The sequence below is a fragment of the Bombus flavifrons genome, chromosome 1, assembly GCF_040668555.2.
Source record: "Bombus flavifrons isolate JBK064 chromosome 1, iyBomFlav1_principal, whole genome shotgun sequence".
NCBI lineage: Eukaryota > Metazoa > Arthropoda > Insecta > Hymenoptera > Apidae > Bombus > Bombus flavifrons.
Genome location: NC_138442.1, coordinates 17,412,735 through 17,438,864, shown reverse-complemented (window position 1 = coordinate 17,438,864; position 26,130 = coordinate 17,412,735). Strand labels below are relative to the sequence as shown.

Sequence of the window (26,130 nt, the reverse complement as noted above, 5' to 3'; positions counted from 1 at the left end):
AACTATTAGGAATAGATCGAAAAAAAATAGATAAGGTACTTTGCGTGAAAATGTATCTAAACGCTATGTATCTTATTTGAATGGCGTTCCAAATGTTCGAATGTGCTTTTATATTTGAAAACTGTTTCGCTTTATGCGAACACTTTACGCAATGATTCTGGTAACAGCTATTTTATAATTGTGAGGAAAGACTACATTAATTTTGACTTTTTAGATAGAAATCCTAATCCTTTTTACCGTTTTGTAGAAGAATGAATTCTTATTGTGAGTATATATGAAATAGAATATAAATCTAAAAGTTATAAATAGATAAGTATCACGAAATAATATTGGGAATATTCTACAATTTACAGTATTAATATACCTTGCTCGTTCAATGATCGTAATGTCTTCAATGTCCTCTTATAGAAAACATGTACTTATTGTTAGATGTGTATCTAATTTATGGAGAAAGTAAAAAAAATTGATTTAAGGTTTAAATTTTGTATGTCCCATACTATATCAAAAATTAAACTATCATCGGTAAATTGCTAAAATTCCACGAAATACACACACATATGTCTATGAATGTACTTATATATGTACATAATATATAAACATTATATATATATATATATATATATATATATATATATATATATATATATATATATATATATATACATAATGTAATAGTACATATTATGATGATATGTATGATTAAAACAAGTTCAAATAAGGTCGCGTTTGAATTTATACTATTTTACAAATCTATTAATAATGTTCTCTTTACGCTGTATACAATAGGAAATATGAGAATGTAATTTTTCATTCATGAATGATTCATTACGTGTGGGGTGCAGTATGTCAACAGTTTACTATGGATCTAACTACACGATACAAAATTTTTACTCGTAGGTGCAACGGAAGACGTTTTTTTGCTACATTCACTGGCTTTATCACTCGGTGATTGGACTGATTATATTTTCTAAATCCACCACTTTAAAGCATAGGAAACATAACAAAACCTCTAATTTTTGTTTTACACGATCGGTATTTCAGTTTGTGTGGCACGAAGCCCCATAAGACAATATATGTACTTTGTATTTCGTCTGTGGTAATGATATTTATTTAAATCGATCCCATGTTATTCATGCATAAAATTGTGCTAAAGGTGTGTTAGGTGCGTACAGTCGATAAAGAGAACTGACAAAATGGCGGTCGCTAAGTATTATGTTTAATATCATACTGGTTTTTTATTCCAAAGCTATCATAGAAAACAAGTTACTATTTTAATTGTCAGTCCAAAGGGAAACAATTAAAAATTATGAGAAGAAATTACGCATGTACAGTGAACAGTGAAAAATTTGAAAATATTAATCGAACATGATTTTTGTGAATATTTTTAAACCGTACTTCAATTGATATATTTTGACATATATGTGAGTTTTGTATTTATGCACTAAATTTTAAATAATAAACAAGGTTGTTATTTAATTACGAGAAGAAAGTAACAAGATTCGAAGATTCTATTTAAAATATATACAAATATTTATGTAAAAACACGTAAATAAATAATCGAAATTTTACAAATGTATGTAAACAACTTTAAATATTTAACTTCCACTTTAGACACAGTGGATCTAAAATTTATAAAGAATGGTGCAATTTTTTGCATACTAAATTATATTGAATATAAAACATTCAATTTTGGTCAAATTGAGAATAAAAAATCATATGCAAAATATCACAAGAGAAGAGTATACAAACAATATTACTGCATAACTGATGATCAGATGAATTTATAATCATGTAATCAAGATTTATATTCAAGATACAGATAGTAAGTATAAAATAATATTTTTGCAAGTAGAAAGTATATTATAAAAATATAAATATAAGAATATAATGTAAATATTTATAGTTTACATCATGGAAGATTATACTCCTATTGATGAAGATTTTCCTGGTCGTCTGCTACACCAAGCTGCTTTGTGGGATAATGCAGAATTATTAGAAGATCTTCTAAGAGGAGAGCATGCACAGTACATAAATAGTCAAGATTCATGGGGTAGAACACCATTACATGCTGCAGCTATTACCGAAAATTCAAGATGTTTGGATGTACTACTGTCTGCAGGGGCAAATCCAAATATTCCATGTGGGCCACGGGGTCATTACCGGACACCGTTACATATTTGTGCAGAACATGGACATAGTTCCAACATTGAAAAACTTTTAAAATTCGATGCAAATCTAATGATCCAAGACAATAATGGTGAAAGACCATTAGATGTGGCTGAAAAAGCTAAGCAAGGTGTCAGTATAAACTTGCTCAAATCAGCAGCTGAAAAGTATGAATTAGAAAAACTCGCAGTACATGCTTCTTTGCGTGCAATCTGTATTCAAGGAGATGTTGTAGCAGCTAAAAATCTTATTCAAGGACATACTGCGGATTTGGAATGCATTATCAACATGGCACCAAATGGTGCAAATACTCTACTTTTTATAGCTTGCGAGATGGGTCACAAAGATATAGTACGTTTGCTTCTGGATCATGGTGCAGATTGCAGAATGCATCCTGTTACCAAATACTGTCCATTATATATAGCTTGTTACAACGGTAAAGTAGAAATAGTGGAATTGCTTCTCCGACACTTTCCTAAACAAGTACAATCTTTAACTGTGGAAAAATGGTTACCAATTCATGTGGCAACTATAAATGGTCATCATTTAGTTATTGATTTACTATTGAAATTTGAATATCCACAAACTACGTATCAACGCTATAAAGACTCATCCGGAGAGTATGAATACGAAATGCCATTTGATATCAATACTCAGGACGTTACGGGACAAAATGTTCTTTATATATCTAGTATGCTTGGAAACATAAAAATCGTAGAATTACTACTAAATTATAAAGTAAAAGCAAGAAAAATCAAAGAAGAAGATATGGGGGTGGCGCAGCCACTCCCGATGTCGAAAAGAAAGATTTCGAGCGGTATACAAAGATTAATGTCTAGTTTAAATTTTAGAAGCAAAGCGTTCGATAAAAAGGATGACAATATGATATGTCCATTAAACTTAGATTTGTATTGCAACAATGTTACCGAAACTGCTTTACATGCAGCTGTAAAAGGCAAGCACACAGAAGTAGTTACCGCTTTATTATTGGCAGGTGCCGATCCTAATTTGCCTGTAAAAGTTCCTTATGATCAGAGTGATCCAGAAAGTAATTACTCTAGCGCGTTAATTATAGCTTGTCAACAACGTGACATAAAAATTGCAGATCTTTTACTGAAGCACAGTGCTGTAGATAATACATGCAAAGCAATCAAAATCGCCGCACAAAACAGAGACGAACCTCTCACGGCAAAACTTTTATCTATAAAAGCTTACCCTGATTCAGAATACAAAATTAACAAAAAAGCTATGACCGAATGTACCCAAACTTCTCACTTTTCTGCACTATCCTCTTTTGGAAACGTAACGTATTCGACGCTATTTCCAAATACACCAACGATGATTAATTGGCATGATCAACAATGTCATCTTTCACAAATACGTGCTCAGTGGTTGACAGATGCCGTATTACACGTAAACAAAAAGCTGAGTGCTAAAAATAACGACTTGGTGTTATATGCTATCACAAGGATAGATATCTCTCTTAATTCTATCACTTCTGTACCACCTATCATATTTTATTTACAAAGCCTGCGATACCTCAATATGGCTCAAAATAAAATAGACACTCTTACAGCTGAGCCAAAAAGTCCTAAAGACAAATTGTGTCCAGTTTTGGAAGAGATGTATCTTCAGGACAATCGATTGGAACAATTGCCGGAATTCATAATGAATTTACCTGCATTGGAGATTATGGATGTTTCAAACAATAAATTGCAGTGTCTTCCAGATAATTTATGGCGAGCACCGAAATTAAAGGAATTGAACGCGTCGTTTAATCTGTTGAAGATTTTACCTAGTCAAGTTTCGCAAAATATTTCACGAAAAACACAAAGGGAGGATTGTTTAAACAATAGCCCTAGCAGTCGAAGTTTAGCATCGCAATTGGCTATATCACGTGAAGATTCCTTGGAGTTTGAGTCATTCACTAAAATAGCAAATGCACAAATTATCGAGATGGATCGCCCTCATGTTTGGACCAAATCCGTTCAAGTATCGGAAAAGGTTTCAGACGATAATGAAAGTGGAGCAAGGTCGGTGCTTACATCCCTGAACTTGGCGCATAATTTATTTAATAGTATTCCAGTAGCTTTGCCATGCTTAGCTGTTAATCTAGTGAGATTAAATATGGCTTATAATTCTCTTCGATCCATGAGCCATATAACATCATATCCGGCGAGTTTAAAACAGTTAGACTTATCCAATAATCAAATCTCTCGATGGCCCAGTTTACCACAAGTGGAGGGTGCTGACTTGATGGAACAAGCAAACACTGCGTGTTATTGTCCCGCAACAAATGTACAGTCACCAATCGTTCCAGGCAGTAACAGACAAACGGCTACATCATTACGCGATGTAGTTCTCATGTCGGTTTGCACGCATAGACGTCACTTACGCTTAGAGAATTTAAGAACATTGATTCTTGCTAACAATCTGTTGAGCAGAATTCAATTAACATCGATTGATGACGGGGAAATGCCAAATTTAGAAGAGGAGAATATAGACAGGGACACAAGAATCACTTATTCTGGCTCAAAATTGTATCTTCTGTTTCCTAATGTTAGTATGCTCGACGTTAGCAATAACAAATTGAAAGAAATTCCCCAAAACATTTACGAGCTTAATAATCTATCTGTTCTAAATATAAGCGGTAATCCGGAAATCATCGAATTGCCACCACAAATGGGTCTGCTTTCCCGTTTGTGGAATTTAAATACTCAAGGTTGTAGATTGCAAGAACCTTTGAAAACAATGATCGAATCGAAGAAATATAAAACAATGGACGTGATTGGGTATTTAAAATCAATTTTAGAGGACGCTAAACCGTATGCACGCATGAAGTTAATGATCGTAGGAATTCAAGGTATCGGTAAAACTAGCTTATTGGAACAGTTGAGACAAGAGGGTGAAGTTCCAAATAAAAAAAAAGCTGCAGAACACTGGGCAAAACGAATGGGTAATAAAAATATTAACGCGAAGACTGCCAGAGGAACAACGATATCTACCGTTGGCGTTGATATAGGAGACTGGATTTATGAAAAAAAAGTGAGAGGTCAGTCATCCCATGGCCCAGTTTATTTTAGAACGTGGGATTTTGGTGGTCAGAGAGAATACTATGCAACACATCAATACTTTTTATCTAAACGAAGTCTATATTTGGTTGTATGGAGGATCATCGATGGTTTTAAAGGTGTATCTGAAATATTTCAATGGTTAGTAAATATTCAAAGCAGAGCTCCGAATTCTCCAGTAATCATTGTTGGGACTCATTATGATATTTCGTACGAGCATAGCGAGGCGTTACAACAATATATCCGTGATAAGTTTATAAACGTGGTTGACGCTGAAAAATGTGGCTTACCAAAAGTCATGGAGACCATTGAAGTGAGCTGTAAAACGAAGCACAATATAAAAATGCTATGTAATTTGATATACGATGTTGTATTTAGTTTAAGATCACCCGGAAGCAAAGAATTATTGCTTGAACAAAAAGTTCCTGCCAGTTATCTTGCCTTGGAAGATGTGGTAATACAGCTTGCACATGATAGGAAATTGTCTGGTGCAGATCCGGTTTTAAAGGCTGATCAGTATTGCACAGCAGTTAATAACGAGCTTCAAAAATTGCATAGATCATTTAGGGATCCTGCTGAACTACATCAAGCAACACTTTTTCTCCATGAAAATGGTATTATTTTACATTATGACGATGCTACGTTAAAGGATTTATACTTTCTTGATCCACAGTGGCTTTGCGATATGTTAGCACATGTAGTAACGATACGTGAAATTAATCCTTTTGCCAGGTGTGGTATAATGAAATTAGACGATATTCAACATGTTTTTAAATCCTCTACGATATCGTCTATAGATACCCAAGGATATATTGTTAGCTTGTTAAATAAGTTTGAAGTTGCGTTAACTTGGGATTATCGTACTCTATTGATTCCTTCTTTATTGCCAACTGAAGAAGATATTTTAAGAAATAACCAAATAATCAAAATTCCTGTAAAAACACGAAGCTGGCACATACGTTCTAAAAAGATTACATCTCCGATGATAACATTTCAAAATTCTACCGGAGAAAGTAAATCAAGTACAGAATGTGTACTAACGTCTAGGTCACAACCAGATTGTTCTGTCACACGGCTGCTTTTAATGTCTTATTTTCCCAGTGGTTTTTGGTCGAGGCTCATAACTAGAATTTTAGCCGACGATGCTATTGTTGAGATTGTGATGTCATTTCTAGCGCCTTTCAAAGATTTTGTTGATGATAATATTTTTATAAGCTTGTTAGATACACAAGCTGAGTGGGTACTCTGGCAAACAGGGATAGAGTTAAAATATTCTAATATTACTTTACTACGCCTCAAAGAAGTCAATTACAACTTAAAGAATTCACCGTATGACTATAGACAGTTTAAATTTAAACTAAAACAAGATGGAATATGGTGTACAGTAGATTTGAAGAATTCGGCAATTTTAGAAATTTGGTTTCCAGTTGATACTTTAGTGATAAAACAACCTATTATGTCAGACTCAGCTGAAGAAGAACCAATGGGCTATCAAGCAATTGTAGTAGAACCTCGACCAGAAAGTATGCCACAATTATTGGCGCTAATAGTCGATCATATTGATATTTTATTAGAAGATTGGTATCCTACATTAGGAACACGTTTTGTGCATACATCCGAGGGTAAACTATTAGTCACACGATTAATACCGTGTCCACGCTGTTTATTAAATAATGGAGAAAACGAAAATGAAATTAGTGATACTGATCGTTTGACGGAAGATATTCAAAAATATTATATAAATAAAGAACGACAAAGCCAGGATAGTTATAAATCTGATGGCGATAGCGGTGTAGGATATGATAGCTTAACATCCAGCAGAATGCCATCTTTAGAGGGTCATCCAGATATTATTAAACAAAGCACTCATTTTGAAGGTATTTTAGCATATTCCTGGATGGTTGAAGAATGCATTTTGTCTGCCTATAGTAATAAACCAATTAGTTGTCCTAAACACTCTGATATACCATTGTCACATGTAGCTCCAGATATTATTTTTATGGATCTAGGATCAAAACACTTAATAAAATCAGAAGATGTTAAATTGGGGAAATTATTAGGTCGTGGAGCATTTGGATTTGTATTTAAAGGTGTCTGTCGCTTACCAGGAACTTATCACAAAGTTGATGTTGCTATCAAAATGTTGCAACCAGTTCCACCAGGTCCAAATTCAAAACAATCTGCTATTCTTGCTTATAAAGCTGCACAAAGTAAATGGGATAGAGATCCTTTACAGTATGCTTGTAAAGCCTACTGTACTGCAAGACAAGAATTAAATATTTTGTTGACACTCAGACATACAAATATTGTACCTCTAATTGGAATAGTGGTTAGTCCACTAGCACTAGTACTAGATTTGGCACCAGAAGGTGCATTAGATAATGTATTGAAAAATTACAGACGTTCTGGTGCTAAATTAGATCCATACACATTACAAGCTATAATTCTCCAAGTAGCAAAAGCAGTAGAATATCTTCATCAACAACATGTGATTTATAGAGACTTAAAATCAGAAAATGTTTTAGTTTGGCAGATGCCTTTACCATTTCAAGATTACCCTGAACATCCTGTTCATGTTAAAGTAGCTGATTATGGCATATCCAGACTTACATTACCAACTGGTGCTAAAGGATTTGGAGGAACAGAAGGATTTATGGCACCTGAAATTATTAAATATAACGGCGAAGAAGAATATACTGAAAAAGTTGATTCTTTTTCATTTGGAATGTTTATATATGAATTGATCACTTTAAGACAACCATTTGAGGGCCATGAAGCAGTTAAAGAATGTATTTTGGAAGGTGGAAGACCACCATTAACATACAGGGAAACATTTCATCCTTGTTATGCTCTTGATTTAATGGTTATATGTTGGGCTCAAAATCCAAAAGATAGACCTACTGCAAGTCAAATAGTTTCCATTGCATCAGCACCTGAATTTACCCATCTTATAGATGTCATATTATTAACAGAAAGAACTCAAGTAACTGCTATTACTATGACAAATAGAACTATAGAAGAAAATTTAAGTGGAGATGAAATTTGGTTTGGACATAATAATGGTGAAGTTGATATGTTATTAGGAACACAGAAAGGTTGGTTACAACATGTTAGGATTGAAACTCCTATAATACCATATGCAATGTGTGGAGTAGATGGATACATATGGATTGGTGATGATATAGGGCAAGTACATGTTTATTTAGGCAGTAATTTTGGTTGTGTTGCCAGTTATAATCTTGAACCTGATCATAGTATGGAATCTAAAATAGTAGGTCTAATTTATTTAGAACAAATAAAACAATTTGCAGTAGCACTGCATAGTGGTAAGACATTTCTATTGTCAAATTCTTTCACACAAATGAAAAAGATGGAAATTACAACTGATATTCAAGATAATATAAAGACATATTCCTTGGCAGCTGTCTATAAAAAGAAACGAATATTGGAATTATGGGTGGGACAAAGTTTTGGTAAAGTATCAATTTATGTTTTAAAAGACAACAGTTTAATAGATACAGTACAACTTTCTCATGTAACTGGGGAAACAGCTATTAAAAATTTATTTGCTACACATTTATTGAGTGCTGAAAATTCTGTGTTATCATACACATATCCTGGATGTATTGTGTATCAATGGGATGTGGATACTAGGCAAATAATAAATAAATTAGATATGTCTAAATTAGTACCTTGTTCAGAAAGTTTAAAGTCCATTTCTATAGAAGAAAATTTATCAACAGAAAAGTGCCAAGTAACAGCTTTGGAAGCTTGTAGAAATCAGTTATACATTGGTACTACTTGGGGATGTATTGTAGTAGCTGAATGTAACTCTCTTAGACCGATTACCGTTTTCAGACCTTTCGAAGGTAAGGTATGTCAAATAATATCATTTAAATCAACAGATGAAAAGAAATTAGTACTAGCAACTGTTGGCCAAGGTTACAGAAGTTTAATTTCACGATATACAGATTTTCTGATTGACAGTTTAGATGCAGAAGATCTTAAGCATAGTATGTATACTCTCTTATGGAGATCTGAACATTGGTCAGCTGCTTAACTATAATTTTTTATGACAAGGTAAAGCCAAGTGTGCTTTATGGTGCAAAGATAAAAGTGATATAACTGGTTGAGAATTCTATACGTCCATGATATATTTTAGTCTGTAGACTTTAAGCTTTCTATCTTGCCTCATCTTGTATTTTTTGAGCTGAAGATAAAAATATTTATCTTTTAATATGTCCAAGCTAAATGGTGCTTGATTGATATATTCTCTGCAAATCTTCATTTACAAAATAATCATAATTTAAGCAGGATATTTTTATCTTTATGTGATGTATCACAGTATAGTTTTATAACTTATTATATAAGTACTTAGATTTTTAAAATAATGATATATTCATTTAATAAAAAGAAAAAGGTAGAAAAAGGGATTATTAGCCTCGCAAAATATTTGAAAAATTATTTAATGATCTCTGAAATATCACAAAATATTTGTATATCGGATACAGTTTAACATATATGCTTTTAGTTGATGGAAAATCAGCAAACAGGTACAATTAATGTAGTACCAATGTAACATATTTGTATAATGTCTGCTTAAAAATCTTTCTTGATATAATCTAAGATTAATGAGTGATAAAAAGTAATGATTACAAGATGGTTTTATTACTAAAAAGATTATCAAATTAGTATAAAGCCAAATTTTATTATAATTATAAAAATGTGAAAGTGAATTTTTTAATAATAATTAAAATTATTAATAATGTATAGCAGGGTGTGTGTTAAGAATGAAAGGTGAATGTTAAGAGATACGATCTAATGCTGGTAGTTCTTCCATAGTTTCAATGTTATACTTAAGAATTAGGTCTTGACCTCGGTACAAAAAATATCCTCTGAATAATTCCCCTCGTAACATGTAAGGGAACCAATATTCATCATCCGGCCACATTTGTTTGAAAGGAATATCTTTCAAATTATACCATTTTGGTCGCATTTCTGAACAAAAGAATATAAATATAATTACAGTGTATTTATTATATTTTTAAGTAGGTATACGTTAGATATTACAAAAAAAGTGTAATAGATATCTTTTTAAACCTTTTTATTTTGCTCAAACATATTCTAGTTTCTTTGTCCTTCTAATTGTTTTTATAGTTTGCATAGTTTAAACAATAACATGCAATTTCATGATTATGATTAGATAGATATTATTGCAGTATGATTAAAATAAACAAATATAGAGACATGGAATAATAACTAATATTGCACATAAAAATATACATAATTAATAATAAGAATAAATACTTGATAATAATGTAATATTAATTTTAGTTATAATATTAATGTTTGAAATTTAAATACCTTCAGATTCTATTATCTCTCCACAATACTCATATGTTTCAAAAACATGAACTTCTAATAGAACTTCATCTCCCTCAAATTCAAATTCCAAAATTCCAACTTTTCTTAATTTTTGTGCAGATAAACCACATTCTTCTTTTAATTCACTATAAAATTATACACTGATAATTTAAGAAGTATACACTTCAATTTTTATCTCGTTTATGTGTGATAGCAATATTATAAAACACTACATGCAATAATCATATTATATTGCATACATTTTACTGTTAGCTTATCTTAAATATCTTTTCTATTATTTTTACCAATTACTATCACAATTTTAATTTAAGTGTAATATTTTGTATTTATTTAATTATTTAAAATTGTACCTGTGTATACATGATGATTCATGAAAAATATTTTAGAATTATCTTGTAAAGGTATTATGTGCAGAAATAGATTTAAATAGGATTAAATAAACAATTTAATGCTATATAACGCTTTTTAGATATATGGCGTTATTAGAAACCATAAATAAAAAATCCTGTGTATAACAATTTTGTTTCTATATTCTAAATAAAAAGATCTCTGATATTCATAAATATTTTTTCTTTAACTTTGTCAAATTTATATTATTATCATTTTCATGACTCATCCTGTATATAATTAAACAAAGTGATAAAAATCTTTGTTAAAATTCGTTGTTATTTAATGTATCAGTTATTATGAAATATAAGATATTGTTGAATATAATATTCTCAACTTATTACTAACAATAATTTCTCTTTTTAAAAGTTTATATTATTTAGTTTATATATAGTATAGTAGTACAGTGAAAATTTAAATTTACAACGTTTTTTTTTCGATTTACATGAGGTAATTTCAGTCTGTTATTTAAAGTTATTTACCGCACAGCTCCTTGAAAAATTGATTCTCCAGGTTCCACTTTACCGCCAAAACCGTTCCATTTATCTTTTCCGAATCCTCGTTTTTTGAAGCCCAATAAAATTTCTATTGTTTTTCTAATAAAGACTAACGAAAAAACTTTTTTTGTAGACATTTTGATCTATAAACTTATCTAGAAACTTGGTTTTATTCTATTTTGCGTGTGATAAAATTCTTTTGGAAAATTACAACAGTAATACATTCATATAGTACTAATTTTGTACAATTTAAAGTTGAGATTGATTTTTGTATAAACGTAGTTGAACTGCTTGAAAGGTTATGCTGCTATTAGAATGCTTAAAGTACACTAACAATAAGGGTAGTTTCTGAACGTACGTTTACACATATTTATTATATCCTCCGAAATGTTATCATAGAAAATTTTATGATGGTATACCTTCTATAATGAAATACGTATTTTTACCACCTAATTTATCTTGTATTACTAATTATATTTTAATATTTCTAATAAATAAGCAGATTAGCACTTTTATTAAATTATTCATTTTTTTATTTTAATTTAACGTCACATCAATCACTTGTATGGGTTACTAGTGACTCAAGGGCTAGGTTTATAAATTTTTATACAGTTTGATATGTTTTAGGTAGCATAGTAGCATGTAAACTATTGTGTAGCAATGATATATTACAAAATTATATATACATTTAAAGTGATAAGGAAAATCCTTATATTTATTAACAACATATATAATATTAACAAAAACGGGATAGTATACACAGTGAAGATTAAATACATGTTGCATCTAATTTAATATTATATTTTTCTCTATTCAGTATATCATTATAAATAGAATATATACAAATTCTTATGTTTGTTGTTCTTCATTATGTTCAATATTTTTGCGTGGTTTGTGTGGCTCAAAAATTGTTTGATAACTCTTCAATGCTTTCTCATACGCCTCATTTTTGTTAACACCACCCTATAACAAGTAGAATAAATTTGTAATCTGATTGTCATATAATTAAATATGTCATATAGCATTATGTTTAATAGAATTTCTATTTTATGTTACCTGTAATAAACAATCATAAATAGTGAAAAAGATTTGAGTTTGGGTAATCGTATCTTTTTTCATATCTATCATAGGTAATGATACATCTTTGTGAAATTTTCTACAAAATTACACATTTGAAATGTAAATGTATGTTACAAGTACATGATGATGATAAATATATATTTTACAACTATTTACATATAATTTGAAATTTTACTTACGCTCTTATAATATCTTCCTCATAAAATATTTTTTGTATATTTATTGTTGATGGTTTTCTACTAAAAGTTGGTTCATGTTTTGGAGGATAGGCTTTGTATATCTCATACCACATTGGTAAATTATCAGGATGTAATACATCTGCATGTAACAGTGACGTTATTCTAAAAATAATTTAGGAAAATAAAATTACCCCGAAATTCTAAAAAATTATTTTTTAGTATAGCTATAGTAATTGATTAAAATAAACTTGTTTTCCTTAGGAAAATTGTTCATCTTGAGAACTTCAAGATAACTGAATTTTAACCTTTTATCGCATTTATCATTTTTAATAGAATGGAAATACTTTTATTTATTACCACTAATTTTGTATATAAATAGTAGCGTGTATAATATATGACGTCAAAAATAATCTATATGATAATAAACAATTTATCTAATGGTACAATTCATATAGAATATATTCTTTAAAATTTCATAAACATTTGCAAAATAATTTTACCTTGTAAATATTGTTCCGATTCTTTCTGTTCTGCTCTGTGCCATATTTTAAATATAGCGTTATAATTCGTGAATTATAATTTTATGTGTATATTGTAGTATTTAATTGATGTACACTGTGTATACATATATCCTCTTATTTCTTCTGCGAAATTTTAACCATGTGACATTATTCAATTTGATACTTAACCTCAAATGTTTCTATATAACAGCAGTTTAGTACATATAATACTTTTTAGTTTAGAACTTATAAAAAGTGGCATCTATTGTAATTATAATGAAATAAATTTTATAAAACATTAGCAAATTTTATATTTTCAATTAATTTCATTAAGAACCTGAAAATATGTTGCAAGTAAATGAGAATCAAATATCTGCAATTGGTCGTGTGTTGAATGACCAAAATCGACCATTAAAAGAAAGATTTCGTGCTTTATTTACGTTAAAAAATATCGGTGGAGCTAAAGCTATTCAAGAAATTCATAATTGCTTTAATGATGAATCAGCTTTATTAAAGCATGAACTTGCATATTGTCTTGGTCAAATGCAAGATTCCCGTGCTATACCAATTCTTATAGAAATATTGAAAGACGTTACACAAGAACCAATGGTCCGTCATGAAGCAGGTACTATATATTTATCTTTTATTCTATGTCAAATTCTGTATATTACATATAATAAGTATCATATTTCTTTATAATAGGCGAAGCTTTAGGTGCAATTGGAGATCCTACTGTAATGCCAATATTAGAAGAATACAGTAAAGATTGTGTATCAGAGGTTGCAGAAACATGTGAATTAGCATTATGCAGATTGCAATGGTTAAAATTAAATAGCCATTCAACAAATTTGCAAAAAAGTCCTTATATGTCTGTGGACCCAGCACCACCAGCAGATACTGATGATGTTAAGAAATTAAAAGAGATTCTTTTAAATGAAAATGTTTCTTTGTTTGAAAGATACAGAGCCATGTTCTCTTTGAGAAATATATGTACTCCAGACAGTATTCTTGCTCTTAGCGAAGGTAAATAAAATAATAATGATCCTTTTCTCCTTTTTCAGCTATATTTTTATAATTTATTGTTTTTATAACTTTAGGTTTAAAAGTAGGCAGTGCTTTGTTCAAACATGAGATAGCTTTTGTTCTTGGACAACTTCAGAAAGAGATTGCTGTCCCACATTTAGAAGCTTCTTTAAAGGACACAGAAGAAAATGAAATGGTGCGTCACGAATGTGCAGAAGCATTGGGTTCTATTGCTACTCCATATTGTTTTGATATTTTAAATAAGTATTTAAACGACAGTAAGAGAGTTGTACGAGAAAGTTGTGTAATTGCATTAGACATGTGCGAGTATGAGAATAGTACAGAATTTCAATATGCAGATACGTTAGGGAAAGTTGCTGCCTAAAATTGCATTTTTACACATCTATACTTATAAATACAATGTTAATGTAATAAATTGTGTCTAAAATAAAATTATTCGATGTAGAAATTGCTAAATGTTGTAATTTATTATAAGTAATTATTGTATTAATTTTTAATGATTGTAGTTTACCTTCATTATCAAATGAAAGCAGCGAAGGACATACAAATTTTCGATTGAATCGTGTTCTCGTTTGTTCAAATGAATTTCTTCCAAAAAAGAAATTTTAGCATTAAAGTATAATAAGGAAACACGCATAGGAAACCTCTTTTTACATTTTTCTTAACATTAGAGAATTTTTCTATGCAAAGAGAATACAATTTGTTGAAAAATACCCAAGATTCGTAGCAGTGTTAAACGCGATATTCAGTTTGTACGAATATTACACGCGTCACAATATGCCCATACCTTCGTGCATTTAAAATTCCAAAGAAATGGGAAATTTCCTTAATTATAAGTTTGCTGGTTTAAAACTGATTAAAGATTGCGATACGCAACTATGTGTTCAAGTCGAATGCGAAGATTTCAAGAAAGTAAAAGAAATTTGGTTGGCCGTGGAAAAGGATACGTCGCATTATGGATTTGCAATTTGTACTATGTAGTTATAAACTGTTTCAGTGTAGACTTTATAAATGCAAATACATATAAATTTATTGAATAGATAAAATATGAAATATACTAACTCACAGGCTTTTTAAAAATCACCCGCAATACGTGAAGTATTTCGAAGATGAATCAATTCCAGAATTCGTCCAAGAAGCTATAATTAAAAAAAAATTTATTACTATATGCGACATCATATGTGCCCTGTTTATAAGTTATTACGATAAACCGTCTCGCAGAGATTATTTTCTTGGTTACATCGCAATGGTTCACAAGGACATGGGATTAACGTTTAGAGATCTCGCAGTTTGTTATATTCTGTGCATATAAAATAGGTGAAGAAATATTATATAATGTAAATTACATTTCATTTACAGAATTTTATGTCAGATCTAATGGAAGCGTTAATTACCGAGTTACCGTACTTAATGACCGAGGAGTATATTGCGACGCAGACAAAATATTCTAACAATGTAATTGAGATAATGGTAGAACTTATGGACAATTATGTTGAAAGGATGTCACAAATACTACGTACGAGAAATGGAATAAGAAAAGTATATGTTTTAGAAAAAAACTTCATTTCATTAATCTGTTGAGTGATGGAATGTTAAACTTGTATAAAATTAAGAATAAATTTTAAATAGTGTTATGTGTGCAAACCTGATCCAGAGTCACAGATTGTATATGGTTTTCCATTGAAATATTGGATATATGGAAAACGATATTGGGAATATCGGAAAGCGATGTGGGCATCGATGGAAGCAGATATGTTGACAAATTCGACGGATGATACTAATGCAAGCAATTTTCAAAGAAAAGGTTTTCATCATAAGAAACAAATAAAACCGAAAACACCAAAAATAGTCATAAGTTCGGATAGCAACACGTTGTTGGATCAACCAAGACAAAGTAACGCAATATTCCAAGCTATGCAATTTTCCGCTGTACTATTTCTACTACTTAAGATTTAAGAGTACTGTTACAGATATTGTTACGTATGTAATATATGAATATTAATCATAATTATGAATATACATATAATCAGTAAAGTAAATAGTTTCTAAGGGAGTAGTTTTTAATTTTAGTTTTAAGGGGATTAAAAATGTTTTTCCAATCTTTTTCTTTTTCTTTTGATTATACTATTGAAAGGAAGAAGAAGCAGTCGCATCAGCCAGTCGACAAGAATCTCGTTGTTACTATCGAAACGAAACAAAGAAAGACAAGAAACTGAAAAAAACGTTAAATCCAAATTTTCTCCAATGGAATTTATTCTGGAGGTAGACAAATAATCTTTGCTTGTATTGCTTTTATTATAGAAATGACAGTTTATTATTTTGCATGTATAACACATTAATGTTAAAAATAGACACAGTATCGGTAATATCTTTTTCCTTAAGGTGGAAAGCGACCGTGATGGCAATAATGATCCGATAAATTTAAATGGAGCAACTACGCAGAACCCAAAACAATTTTCTGCGGAATTGCAGGAAAGTAAATATATATTATATATACATACGTATATTCTTATATTTTATTTTCATATCTGATTTTCATATTTTCCCTTTTATTTCTTTATCAACTGATATAATCACGAGATAAAATTCTTACGTTATAGGTACAAATGCAAAGATCGTGAGCCAGACGGCAAGAGAACGTAAACGAATGCGTCACTATCTTACTCATTTCAGTGTTTGAAATTTAGCATTGGCATATAATAAAATGTTTTTTATTCTTTTTTCTTAATATTCTACTCATTTATTTCGTATTAACATTTGCAGAGGTTTGAAGAATTTGCATACATGAACGTATATGAGACGCTCACACTTTCCCGTGGTAATTGAACAGTTTGAAATAGGGTTCCAATGATGCAATGAAAATCACAGAAGAAGTTTAAATAAATAGAATGCATAGGCTTTTTATTTCGTTTCCTCTTCTCCGCCTTTCATCTTATTCGAACGTTTAGCTGTGCTTTTATTTAAAATTTCCTGAATCTGTCCGAAAGTCTTTTGTGATGTTTCCGGCATGACCACGGAAGCAGTGATAGCAATTACAAGTTCGATAATAGCAAAGCCGAGAAATATTACGTGATTTCCAACATGATCTGATATGAGTTGGTAACATTTGCCTACGATTATGCCGAGTACTGATCCGTAAACATTAGCGACCATGGTTGCCCAATTTTTCATGTCTATTGAGAAAATCTCCGAGGTGACGATCGCTGGAATCGAGCTTAGACCAAATGCGATGCTAATAATGTAAACTATGAGCGCGATCAATGGTACCAAAGAGAGGCTACGAACGTCCATATCTAATTTCTCAAGCAAGAAATACACTCCAATGACGATAAGACATAGCGAACTACCGTACGACGATATTAGGAAAACGGGTTTCCTACCGAGTTTGTCGACTACACACGAAGATATTAAGGCTGTAATCATAGATATCGCACTTATTATCAAAAGAATGGAATTATCATCGAAATTTGTATGGAAACTTTGAACCAAAGTGCTGGCATAGGATAAAACGCCCATATATCCGGAAAATTGTTGACCCGCAAGTAATAATAACACGAGCAAAAGCGCTTTTCTGTGTGCCTTCACCATGAATAATTCCTTGTAGCCACCCTGTTTTTCCGCTTCTACCGATTTCTTCATCTCCTCTATCTCGTCATTATTGTCATTCTTACGTCTTAGCCATGTCAAGGTTAGCGCGGCACATTTTTCCTTATTTTTCATTAAGTAATAATAAGGCGATTCCGGTAACCATATAGCAGTTAATAGAAATACAGCTGTTGGTATTATATTCATCAATGCGAACATCTGTAACAAGTGTAAAATACGATATATATATATATTGTATCGTTTGTGATTACTCTTAAGTTGAAATATGTAATATCTATCGATTTTTATCGTTTAGAATTTGATCACTGATTCTTTTCAACATTTTTATCAATGTTCATGAATACAAATTTACAAACATTATATTTCTCTCTTTCGTTATTTTCTGTACTCGTAGATTTCATCTACTTAAGACATATAGATAGACATATAGATAAAGTCATATTTTCGCGTGATTATTATTTTAACAATTTGTTTTGATTCCATAATGATTTCATAACCTTTTAGTCGAAAATCTGAAATAATTACCCCTTTATCCACTCGCGGACCAACGCCGTATACGAAAATATATCCCAAATGTAGCATCACAGGCATCATCGAGCTGCACACTCCTCTAATTTTTGTCTCTACCAGTTCTCCGATATACAGTGGGACTGCGGCGTATAAGATACCGATCGATATACCAGCGCAGAATCTTGCCACGAAAAGATACGTCCAGGATTTTTCAAAATACGTGAGTATCCAACAGGCGATAAATGGGACGCTCGTTGCATAGATGAGCCATTTCCTGCCGATGCGATTTAGCAGTAATCCAGATAGAATAGGTCCGAAGACGGCACCAATATTCAACGCAACAACTACCCAGCCTGCATTGTCGACATTTTTTAGGTCTTCATATTGTTCTACAGCAATTGCTGACCAAGAGAAACATATTCCAGAAACCAGTAGTGTTAGGTTGACTTAAAGAAAAGAAAAACAGAAGATATATATTATATTTCTCGATTACAGTCAGATTACACTAATTGAGAGGCTCAGTGGAAAAATGGTATAAGTGCATTGCTTTCTTTTTCCAAAAGGAAGATAACAAGCAGAAAATGATACATAACAACCATATTTATTCAAAGGATTTTATACCTCTCTTTTTATTATGAGCTTCCAAACCCTTATGAATATCTAGCGTGTTTTAATACACAGTTTTGCCAAATTGAACATTTTATCACTCGTACCATTTTTCCTGTAAACCTCTCGATTATGCAAAAAATTATGTCCATTTCCATTTCTAGGTGATCTTCAAAGTATACTATAATTTTATACTAATTTTCATCAAGACCTTCATGGACTGTACGGATATATTCAAATGAATTAGAAATAAAGGAGGTCGAAGTTTTGAAGAATTTAACGAGATCGTTATTCTATCAATAGTTAATTCTTAACTATGTAATTATCTCATTCATTTGTGCTATTGAGAAATCTTGCGACATATTGTAGTGTATAATGATAATGATAATGACTATTATTAAGAAGCAAAGTTCGACAAGTTTTTCATGACATGATGTGATAAATAGCGTTTCTTTTGGCGTGATTAGAATCATCAGACACTACTTTTTCATGAAAATTGCTTCATATGCAAAATATATTCATAATGTGCACATATACAATAGAAAATTGGTACAACTTTAAGATCCAAGATTCGAAAATCTTCCGGAAGCTGCAGCATATTTTCATCGTCTCTGATTGCTAAATAATATGAAATTAATGACAATATTACGATTGTATAGCTAAATGTATACCTATATTCACTATTATCATGTTAATAGACTATCATACAAGTACAAAAATTCTGTCGATATTTTTATTGATCCTTTATTGAATTCTATCGATGAACGATGATAATTGGTAACACTAAAGTGGAGAGAGATTTGCCGAATCATTTATTGTTTAAAATCGACAAAATTTTTCCACTCGTCTTATATGTTGTAATAAACGATATTTACCTACAATGCTTGATATTAATTGTAAATAAATTCTACTATTGGCGGGTTTGACTTTCTTCTCGACACCATCGTTTACTTTTTCTAAATCGACTTCTATATCCGTCATGCTCGTCGTTTCTGACTTTGTTTGCTTTGTCTGCAAAACAAAACTTTTCATTATTTTATGCAACTTGAAATTCGATTCAATCGCTAGCAATATAAAACAGTACAAATCGACCGAATTGACGATTTTCCCTTGCATGGAAGGCAACATATTTCGAAATGATTATGTGGCACGTCTAGCTTGTATCTTTTTCTTATTGTACGTGAATCTCATGCGAAACAATTAAAATGATGTTGCAATTTTGCCACCTGACAGGTGCACATCAATCTGTATTTGTCACGAGGAAGATGTTTATCAATCACAGCACGTTCTATCATAATAGGACAAACAACGTAGCCAAGATTTATCATGTCGTTTTGAGAATCCTTAATTTCTTGTTTGTACATGTGTCAAAGGTTTAAACGAAACGATGATTTTATCGTTCATTGTCGTCATTTAACAGAACACTTTTTAGCCTCTTGACTTTCCGACATTTATCGAAATGTATAACTCTCTGCATCCTATATGGAAATCCTATGAGAGCTTTAAATGATTAGGTTTGTCTAATATAGTTCGTAGAGTGACGTCAGTGGGAAAAATTATGATCAGGGTTATACAGGATCATCCACCTAAATTGGAAACCGCACACGTGAGAACAGATGAGAACGGCAACGGTGTAACATGTACATGTGATGATAGGCGGGAACACAAAGTGGTTTTAGTTGTCGTCACATAACTTTAAATTTGACGTCACAAGTGGTAGAGAAGACGATCGCCTTTCTCTATACTCTGTATCATAAAGAGAAGCGAGCATTCATCTCCCTGCGTGCTAACGAAGCTTTCCTGTAAGCAAGCGTGCCCACACCATAACTTTTGATCTTCCTACTTTTTTCAGTATTTTTCATTGTTAACATATTAAATATTTTCTCCTATGCGTTGCAACTTAAAGGTAACGATGACATTCGACAAGTTAGCCGCTGTTATCTGACTTTGGACCGCTCTGCTACGAATAGAAGCAAGGAAAGTAAGTAAGTCCTTTCAACAAAGGGAAGCGTACGACAAAACATCCCAGAGAATTCATATTTAGAGAAACTAGTTTTAAAACGGTTAAAGATTTTAGTTTAGAAATTAATTTGAATACAACTATGTTTATAACTCTATATTTCTAGCGACAGCTCATAGATGGCAGATGTATCGACACATGATTTGGTAGTGAGAGTACATGTTACATTGTTGCCATTCTTACCTGTTTTTGCTGGCGCAGGTTCCAAGTTAAATGAATCATGCTGCAGGAACCTCGGTCACTAACGTTCCGGTTCATCTTGATGTTTTTCTTTTTGTTTTATATTATGTTATATTATGTTATGTTGTGCTATGTTATATATATCATTGGCTCGTTCTTAGACTGGCAATAAATCGCGTCTGTATCACAGAATAATATTCCTAATGAATTTTAAAGTACGTTATCTTGGTGTGTGTATTTCAAGTCGTTTGGAACGTTTCTGTCATAATTTCTTATGCTTGTAATTGTCATGTTTATCATTTTTCTGATCTCTTGTAACAAGCCTTCTGGTGTAAGTGTGCATGTGTATTCTGTTCCTCGACTTTTAATTTCTTAATTCTTTTTATTTATTTCTTCTGTCGTACCCTTAAGATATTCGTAATAAGCAGTGAATTTTCGTGCCAATTTACGTTTTTATTCACAACCGAAAAAGCAGAACCTATATAGAGTTATAAAGAGTATTTTACTTAGGTCAGATAACTTTTCCTAGATAGTAAAAAAGAAAAACGAATATGGATGAAAGGGATGCATTAAAAGCAGGGTAGAGATATCAAAGGCAAAAAGGATATAAAAAGCAAAAAGGAAGCGTGTACAAGGAACATTTATCTGGCGGAACAACTGGCGCATGTATCGTCGATGCATTGCGGCAACGTGTAGCGCAAGGTTAATCGATTAAAAGTAACGAGTTTACCATATCGAGATAACTCGATATGAATTAATTAACCGGATGCCGGTGGCACGATCGTAAATCAATTTAGGGGCTAACGAAGTAGGAGCATTCGTCGCGGTTGTCGTCACCAAGCCACTTGCAGCAAGGATCGAACGATCGAACGTTATTGGTGTTCGGTGAACGAGCGAGGAGTTCAGTGACCATAAGCGTTAACTAGTCGAATCGGTTAACCGACTTAACCAGTTGGTTGCAGATCGTGTAAAGAGGTTTAATTCTTTAATCATTTAACCGCGTGGTATTAGTAGTACATAGCGACGATCAAGCGGAGGGGGTGGATTTAAAATAGCATTAGATACATAGGCAGTGCCGTCAGTCGGACTCGAAGAACGAGTAGTCGTCGTCCAACCGTGTCAGCGATTGAGCGAATTGAAACGACAGTACGTGGCACGTGACATATCATACAGAATTACGGTAATTGTGCACCGCTTGCACGCTGATAACCGGCGATCATGACGTGATCTAGACATCGAATCGATTTATTCAACGTGCATTCAGACCCTCTGTCACGTTCTTATTTTCATTTTTCATTCATCGTTCCTTAAACGAAATGTCATATCGTGGAAACGCGAACCATCTCACCACTTATACAGTGGTTGCTTTCGATTCGGGAAACGAAAATCATTATCCTCTTTCTGCGAAGGGTTTCGTTCTTTTTCAACGATATCCAGCCACCGAACATGGGAACGTTTCTTCGTTTTTTCGGAATCTCGTTATCGGACGATAACAGAATCGATGAAGCTACAGGGTTGACAGAGAAACAGAAGAAATTAGTCCAGAACACGTGGGCCATTATCAGAAAGGATGAGGTAGCTTCCGGGATTGCCGTGATGACCACGTAAGTGATATATATCTTTTAGTCAACTGTTGCGAAAAAGCGAAGAAGATACATTTCGGAAAACTACTGAATAAAAAGATAGCTGAATAAATAGCGTGTTGACTATAGTCTATGGTTATCTGTAAACCTGTTGCGTTCATATTCTTCTTCTTTTTGCTTTTTTTTTTTTTAATTATCGATAATCTTCATCAAGAGATAAACTATCAAAAATCTTCGCATTATGTCATTTCTTTCTTTTTCTCGTCTTAATTTCGATATAAAATATTTGTATAACTCTATTCTTCGTTCGAGTTAAGCGATTTTAACTTTCAGCTTGTTTGATCTGGCTTATCAGGAATCCCAATGCTACGCATTTATTTTAGTTTTATTTCATCTCTTTAATTCCTGTTTTTCTTATAAAACTTTGTGCAATTTGTAACACTTGTTCTAATAAATAATAAATAAATAAGCGCGATAATAACGCGCTATTAGGATAATATGTTAATTCTCTGACATAAATAGCGATAAATTGTTTCTTTAAGCAGCAGATAAGTTCGACAGATATTTCTTTAAAATTACGAATGCAATAGGTGAGAAACGTAATAATTCACATCTGCTGCGTCTTATATAATATACAATATGTTAGCAATCAATTTCATATCAAGAATGTCGTTGCACTTGATTTTGCCAACCTCCGGAACATAAAAAAGATATTAATAACTTTAGTTGTACAGATTAATGTTAAATTAACGCAACAATTAAATTAATATCATTCGGTTGCTTACAAAATATTATAATATAATAATTATATATAATAATATAATAATCGATATGATAAATCTATCATATGATTCGTACGTGATTTTCATATAGTGCTTATAAAATTTAACGTCGATTTGAACATCTTGACTATGACGAAACTCGACTTTCCGGTAATTCTTTTCAGATTCTTTAAAACATATCCAGAATATCAGCGATACTTTAGCGCTTTCGCGGACGTTCCGTTCGACGAATTGCCGGCTAATAAACGGTTTCAAGCTCATTGTGTCAGCGTAATTACGGCTTTAAATAGTGTTATCGATTCCTTGCACGACCCAGGATTAATGGAGGCGAGCCTAATCAGCTTGGGCGAGAGGCATAAAAAACGTGGCCAAACGAAAGAAGAATTTGAGGTACGAGTACGAAAATAACAGTAAAAAATCCAACGCAGTTCTGCTCGTGTCATTTAGGGGCGAAAAGAACTACTTATTGATTTTTATTACGATCGAAAACTTTCATTAAGATAGACGAAACATCCTTTCTTAACACGACCACTGCCACGGTAATCATCGGTGACTCACGTTAATAAATTTTTTACAATGATTAAAATACGATAAATTTCACGGAAATTAAAAAATGTTCAATAACGTGCACTAGTTAGATAAGATTGTAAGGGAACAGACGCGTAGATACAATATCGTATTTTACGAAAATTGAATGTTACAAAGTAGTATATTTTAAACTATTGCGGTTTACACAGCGAGATACTATATAAAATTCGCCTGGCGGTCAACGTGCTAATGATGAACGTTTCTCCCGATAGAAAACTCCGCTATACAATTCTCAGAACTATAATTGTACGTGGCAAACGATAAACTGTTATTTATCGCTTATCAAAATTTTATTAGTAGAATAAGTCTGATTTATAAAAATTTGTTGAAAAAAATCAACGAACGATATAGACGATTTATCGTATGTTTGATTTCGATTTTTAGAATTTGAAAGGAGTAGTGTTGAAAGTGCTTTCTCAAGCACTAGGGAAACAATACACACCGGAAGTGGCCGAGGCATGGAGCAAAACCTTGGACTGGGTATTTTCGAAGATATATCAGGTTTACGCTTCTTGAAGGACGAAACGATTGAACGCGGTCGAAAAAGATGAATCTCGTATATAATTGACCCTAAATAACGAATCTCCATAATAGTTGTTAAGAATTAAATGTTGTAAATAAAATGCACTGTTTTACATGTTTGCACAGTTACAATCACTAGAGCTATGTTGGATGAAAATGGAAAAAAATGTTTCACAAATTATCCGCGAATATCAAACAGGAATATATACGTTTATATCTTCAACACTTAATAGATTTTTGCGCACACTAATGTTAACGTATCCTATAATGCATGTATATATGGACATGGTTTTATATTATTTTATTATTTTCGACCTCATGTAATGCATGTTAAACCATTGAATGTTTGAATTAAAGTTGCACGTCAATTTATTAGACCAAAATGTATAAATCTTTTATTTTACTTTTTCTTCTTTCACGTTCTTCCAGTTCTTTTGTCTTCGTTTTATTTTATCTATTCACCCGATAGATATAATGCAATTGTACTTTTGTAAATTTAGATATTATTTATGTTTTAAATTATAAAATTCTATTTGGCAGTAGGAGAATCATAATTTTTAGTCTTTTGATTTCTCGAAGATTATAATTTTTTAAACACGCAACGATTCCAGAGGAAATATACAAGATATTTCTTTTTTTGTGTATCTCACGTCATGTACGATGACTGTATCTTCCGTGTTATCAAGTAATTTTCGGGGATTTTCAAGTATGTTTAGTACAATCTGTTATACCATTAAAGATCATGGAATTATCATCTTTCTCATTATCACGTCCAGAACATAGCCGTATTTCAATTTACGTCTCTTCTTCGGAGACAAGTTTTATCGTTCGGTACCATCGGAGTAAGTCGTGTTTCTTCAATAAATATTCCAGAAAGAGCAATTCGATTAACAAGTGATTGAGTGTGGCCGATCATAGCGGAAGACAATTAAACTAAGTAGGAATTGTGTCATAATACTTGTACGATGCCGATCTAACCAGGCGGGACGCGTATTTTTCGCGTGCAATCAAAAGCACTGAATTCCAGGATAAGTAGAGGGGTCAAGTGTCATCTAGAGTTCTATAGAAGACTATTCACATTTACATTACAAGCGAAGCGCACCGTTTGTAGAAGAGGAAGAAGAAGGTGGAACGCTGCACAAGTTTCACATCTGTCCGGCATTGCAATTCAATATTAAACATTACAGAACGTGATGAAACGAAAATACTATTGGAAGTATACGAAGAGACGCACGATCACTCCAAAATGTTAATGTAAGAAATAATTACTCACCTGCTACAAAATATCGTAAATAAAACAATATATAACTTGTTAAGGGCTGCAGAGACTGGTCACTATTAAAACATCGGTGTAATTCTGGGTCACGCTAAACATCTGATACTAGCTGCTACGATCTATCCACTTTATAAACTTTCTCGATTAC

General features: G+C 32.0%; 6 protein-coding genes across 11 annotated transcripts; 3 read left to right on the top strand and 3 right to left on the bottom strand.

The window, feature by feature from the left end:
• Positions 1–769: 769 nt before the first annotated feature.
• Positions 770–11,336, top strand: Lrrk (Leucine-rich repeat kinase). Its single transcript, XM_069113176.1, has 2 exons — positions 770–1,822; positions 1,904–11,336. The coding sequence occupies exon 2, from the start codon at positions 1,912–1,914 to the stop codon at positions 9,295–9,297; it is 7,386 nt and encodes a 2,461-aa protein (XP_068969277.1). The 5' UTR covers positions 770–1,822; positions 1,904–1,911; the 3' UTR covers positions 9,298–11,336.
• On the bottom strand, positions 9,927–11,772 carry LOC138180068 (oxidized purine nucleoside triphosphate hydrolase). Its single transcript, XM_069113515.1, has 3 exons — positions 11,492–11,772; positions 10,602–10,747; positions 9,927–10,235 (listed from the first exon to the last, which is right to left on the bottom strand). The coding sequence occupies exons 1-3, from the start codon at positions 11,641–11,643 to the stop codon at positions 10,042–10,044; spliced, it is 492 nt and encodes a 163-aa protein (XP_068969616.1). The 5' UTR covers positions 11,644–11,772; the 3' UTR covers positions 9,927–10,041.
• A 519-nt stretch (positions 11,773–12,291) lies between these two features.
• mRpS23 (mitochondrial ribosomal protein S23) lies at positions 12,292–13,459 on the bottom strand. The gene is made up of 4 exons (XM_069113528.1): positions 13,266–13,459; positions 12,766–12,927; positions 12,563–12,662; positions 12,292–12,469 (listed from the first exon to the last, which is right to left on the bottom strand). Exons 1-4 carry the CDS (start codon positions 13,307–13,309, stop codon positions 12,356–12,358), a joined length of 420 nt encoding a protein of 139 aa, XP_068969629.1. The 5' UTR covers positions 13,310–13,459; the 3' UTR covers positions 12,292–12,355.
• Positions 13,460–13,461: 2 nt separating this feature from the next.
• nero (deoxyhypusine hydroxylase nero) lies at positions 13,462–14,757 on the top strand. The gene is made up of 3 exons (XM_069113313.1): positions 13,462–13,890; positions 13,968–14,288; positions 14,363–14,757. Exons 1-3 carry the CDS (start codon positions 13,611–13,613, stop codon positions 14,671–14,673), a joined length of 912 nt encoding a protein of 303 aa, XP_068969414.1. The 5' UTR covers positions 13,462–13,610; the 3' UTR covers positions 14,674–14,757.
• A 2,450-nt stretch (positions 14,758–17,207) lies between these two features.
• LOC138179957 (facilitated trehalose transporter Tret1) lies at positions 17,208–26,114 on the bottom strand. Of its 5 annotated transcripts, XM_069113265.1 has the most exons (5): positions 25,980–26,084; positions 21,636–21,709; positions 19,907–20,042; positions 18,441–18,871; positions 17,208–18,113 (listed from the first exon to the last, which is right to left on the bottom strand). In XM_069113265.1, exons 3-5 carry the CDS (start codon positions 20,010–20,012, stop codon positions 17,211–17,213), a joined length of 1,440 nt encoding a protein of 479 aa, XP_068969366.1. In that variant the 5' UTR covers positions 20,013–20,042; positions 21,636–21,709; positions 25,980–26,084; the 3' UTR covers positions 17,208–17,210. The 5 variants fall into 5 exon arrangements, with proteins under 5 accessions (XP_068969366.1, XP_068969356.1, XP_068969348.1 ...); XM_069113255.1 differs by lacking the exon at positions 21,636–21,709 and having other exon boundaries at positions 25,980–26,114; XM_069113247.1 differs by lacking the exons at positions 21,636–21,709; positions 25,980–26,084 and adding an exon at positions 21,235–21,629.
• Positions 22,220–25,089, top strand: LOC138180052 (cytoglobin-2-like). Of its 2 annotated transcripts, none has more exons than XM_069113488.1 (4): positions 22,220–22,377; positions 22,641–22,835; positions 23,761–23,986; positions 24,569–25,089. In XM_069113488.1, the coding sequence occupies exons 2-4, from the start codon at positions 22,678–22,680 to the stop codon at positions 24,698–24,700; spliced, it is 516 nt and encodes a 171-aa protein (XP_068969589.1). In that variant the 5' UTR covers positions 22,220–22,377; positions 22,641–22,677; the 3' UTR covers positions 24,701–25,089. The 2 variants fall into 2 exon arrangements, with proteins under 2 accessions (XP_068969589.1, XP_068969582.1); XM_069113481.1 differs by having other exon boundaries at positions 22,257–22,411.
• Positions 26,115–26,130: the final 16 nt, after the last annotated feature.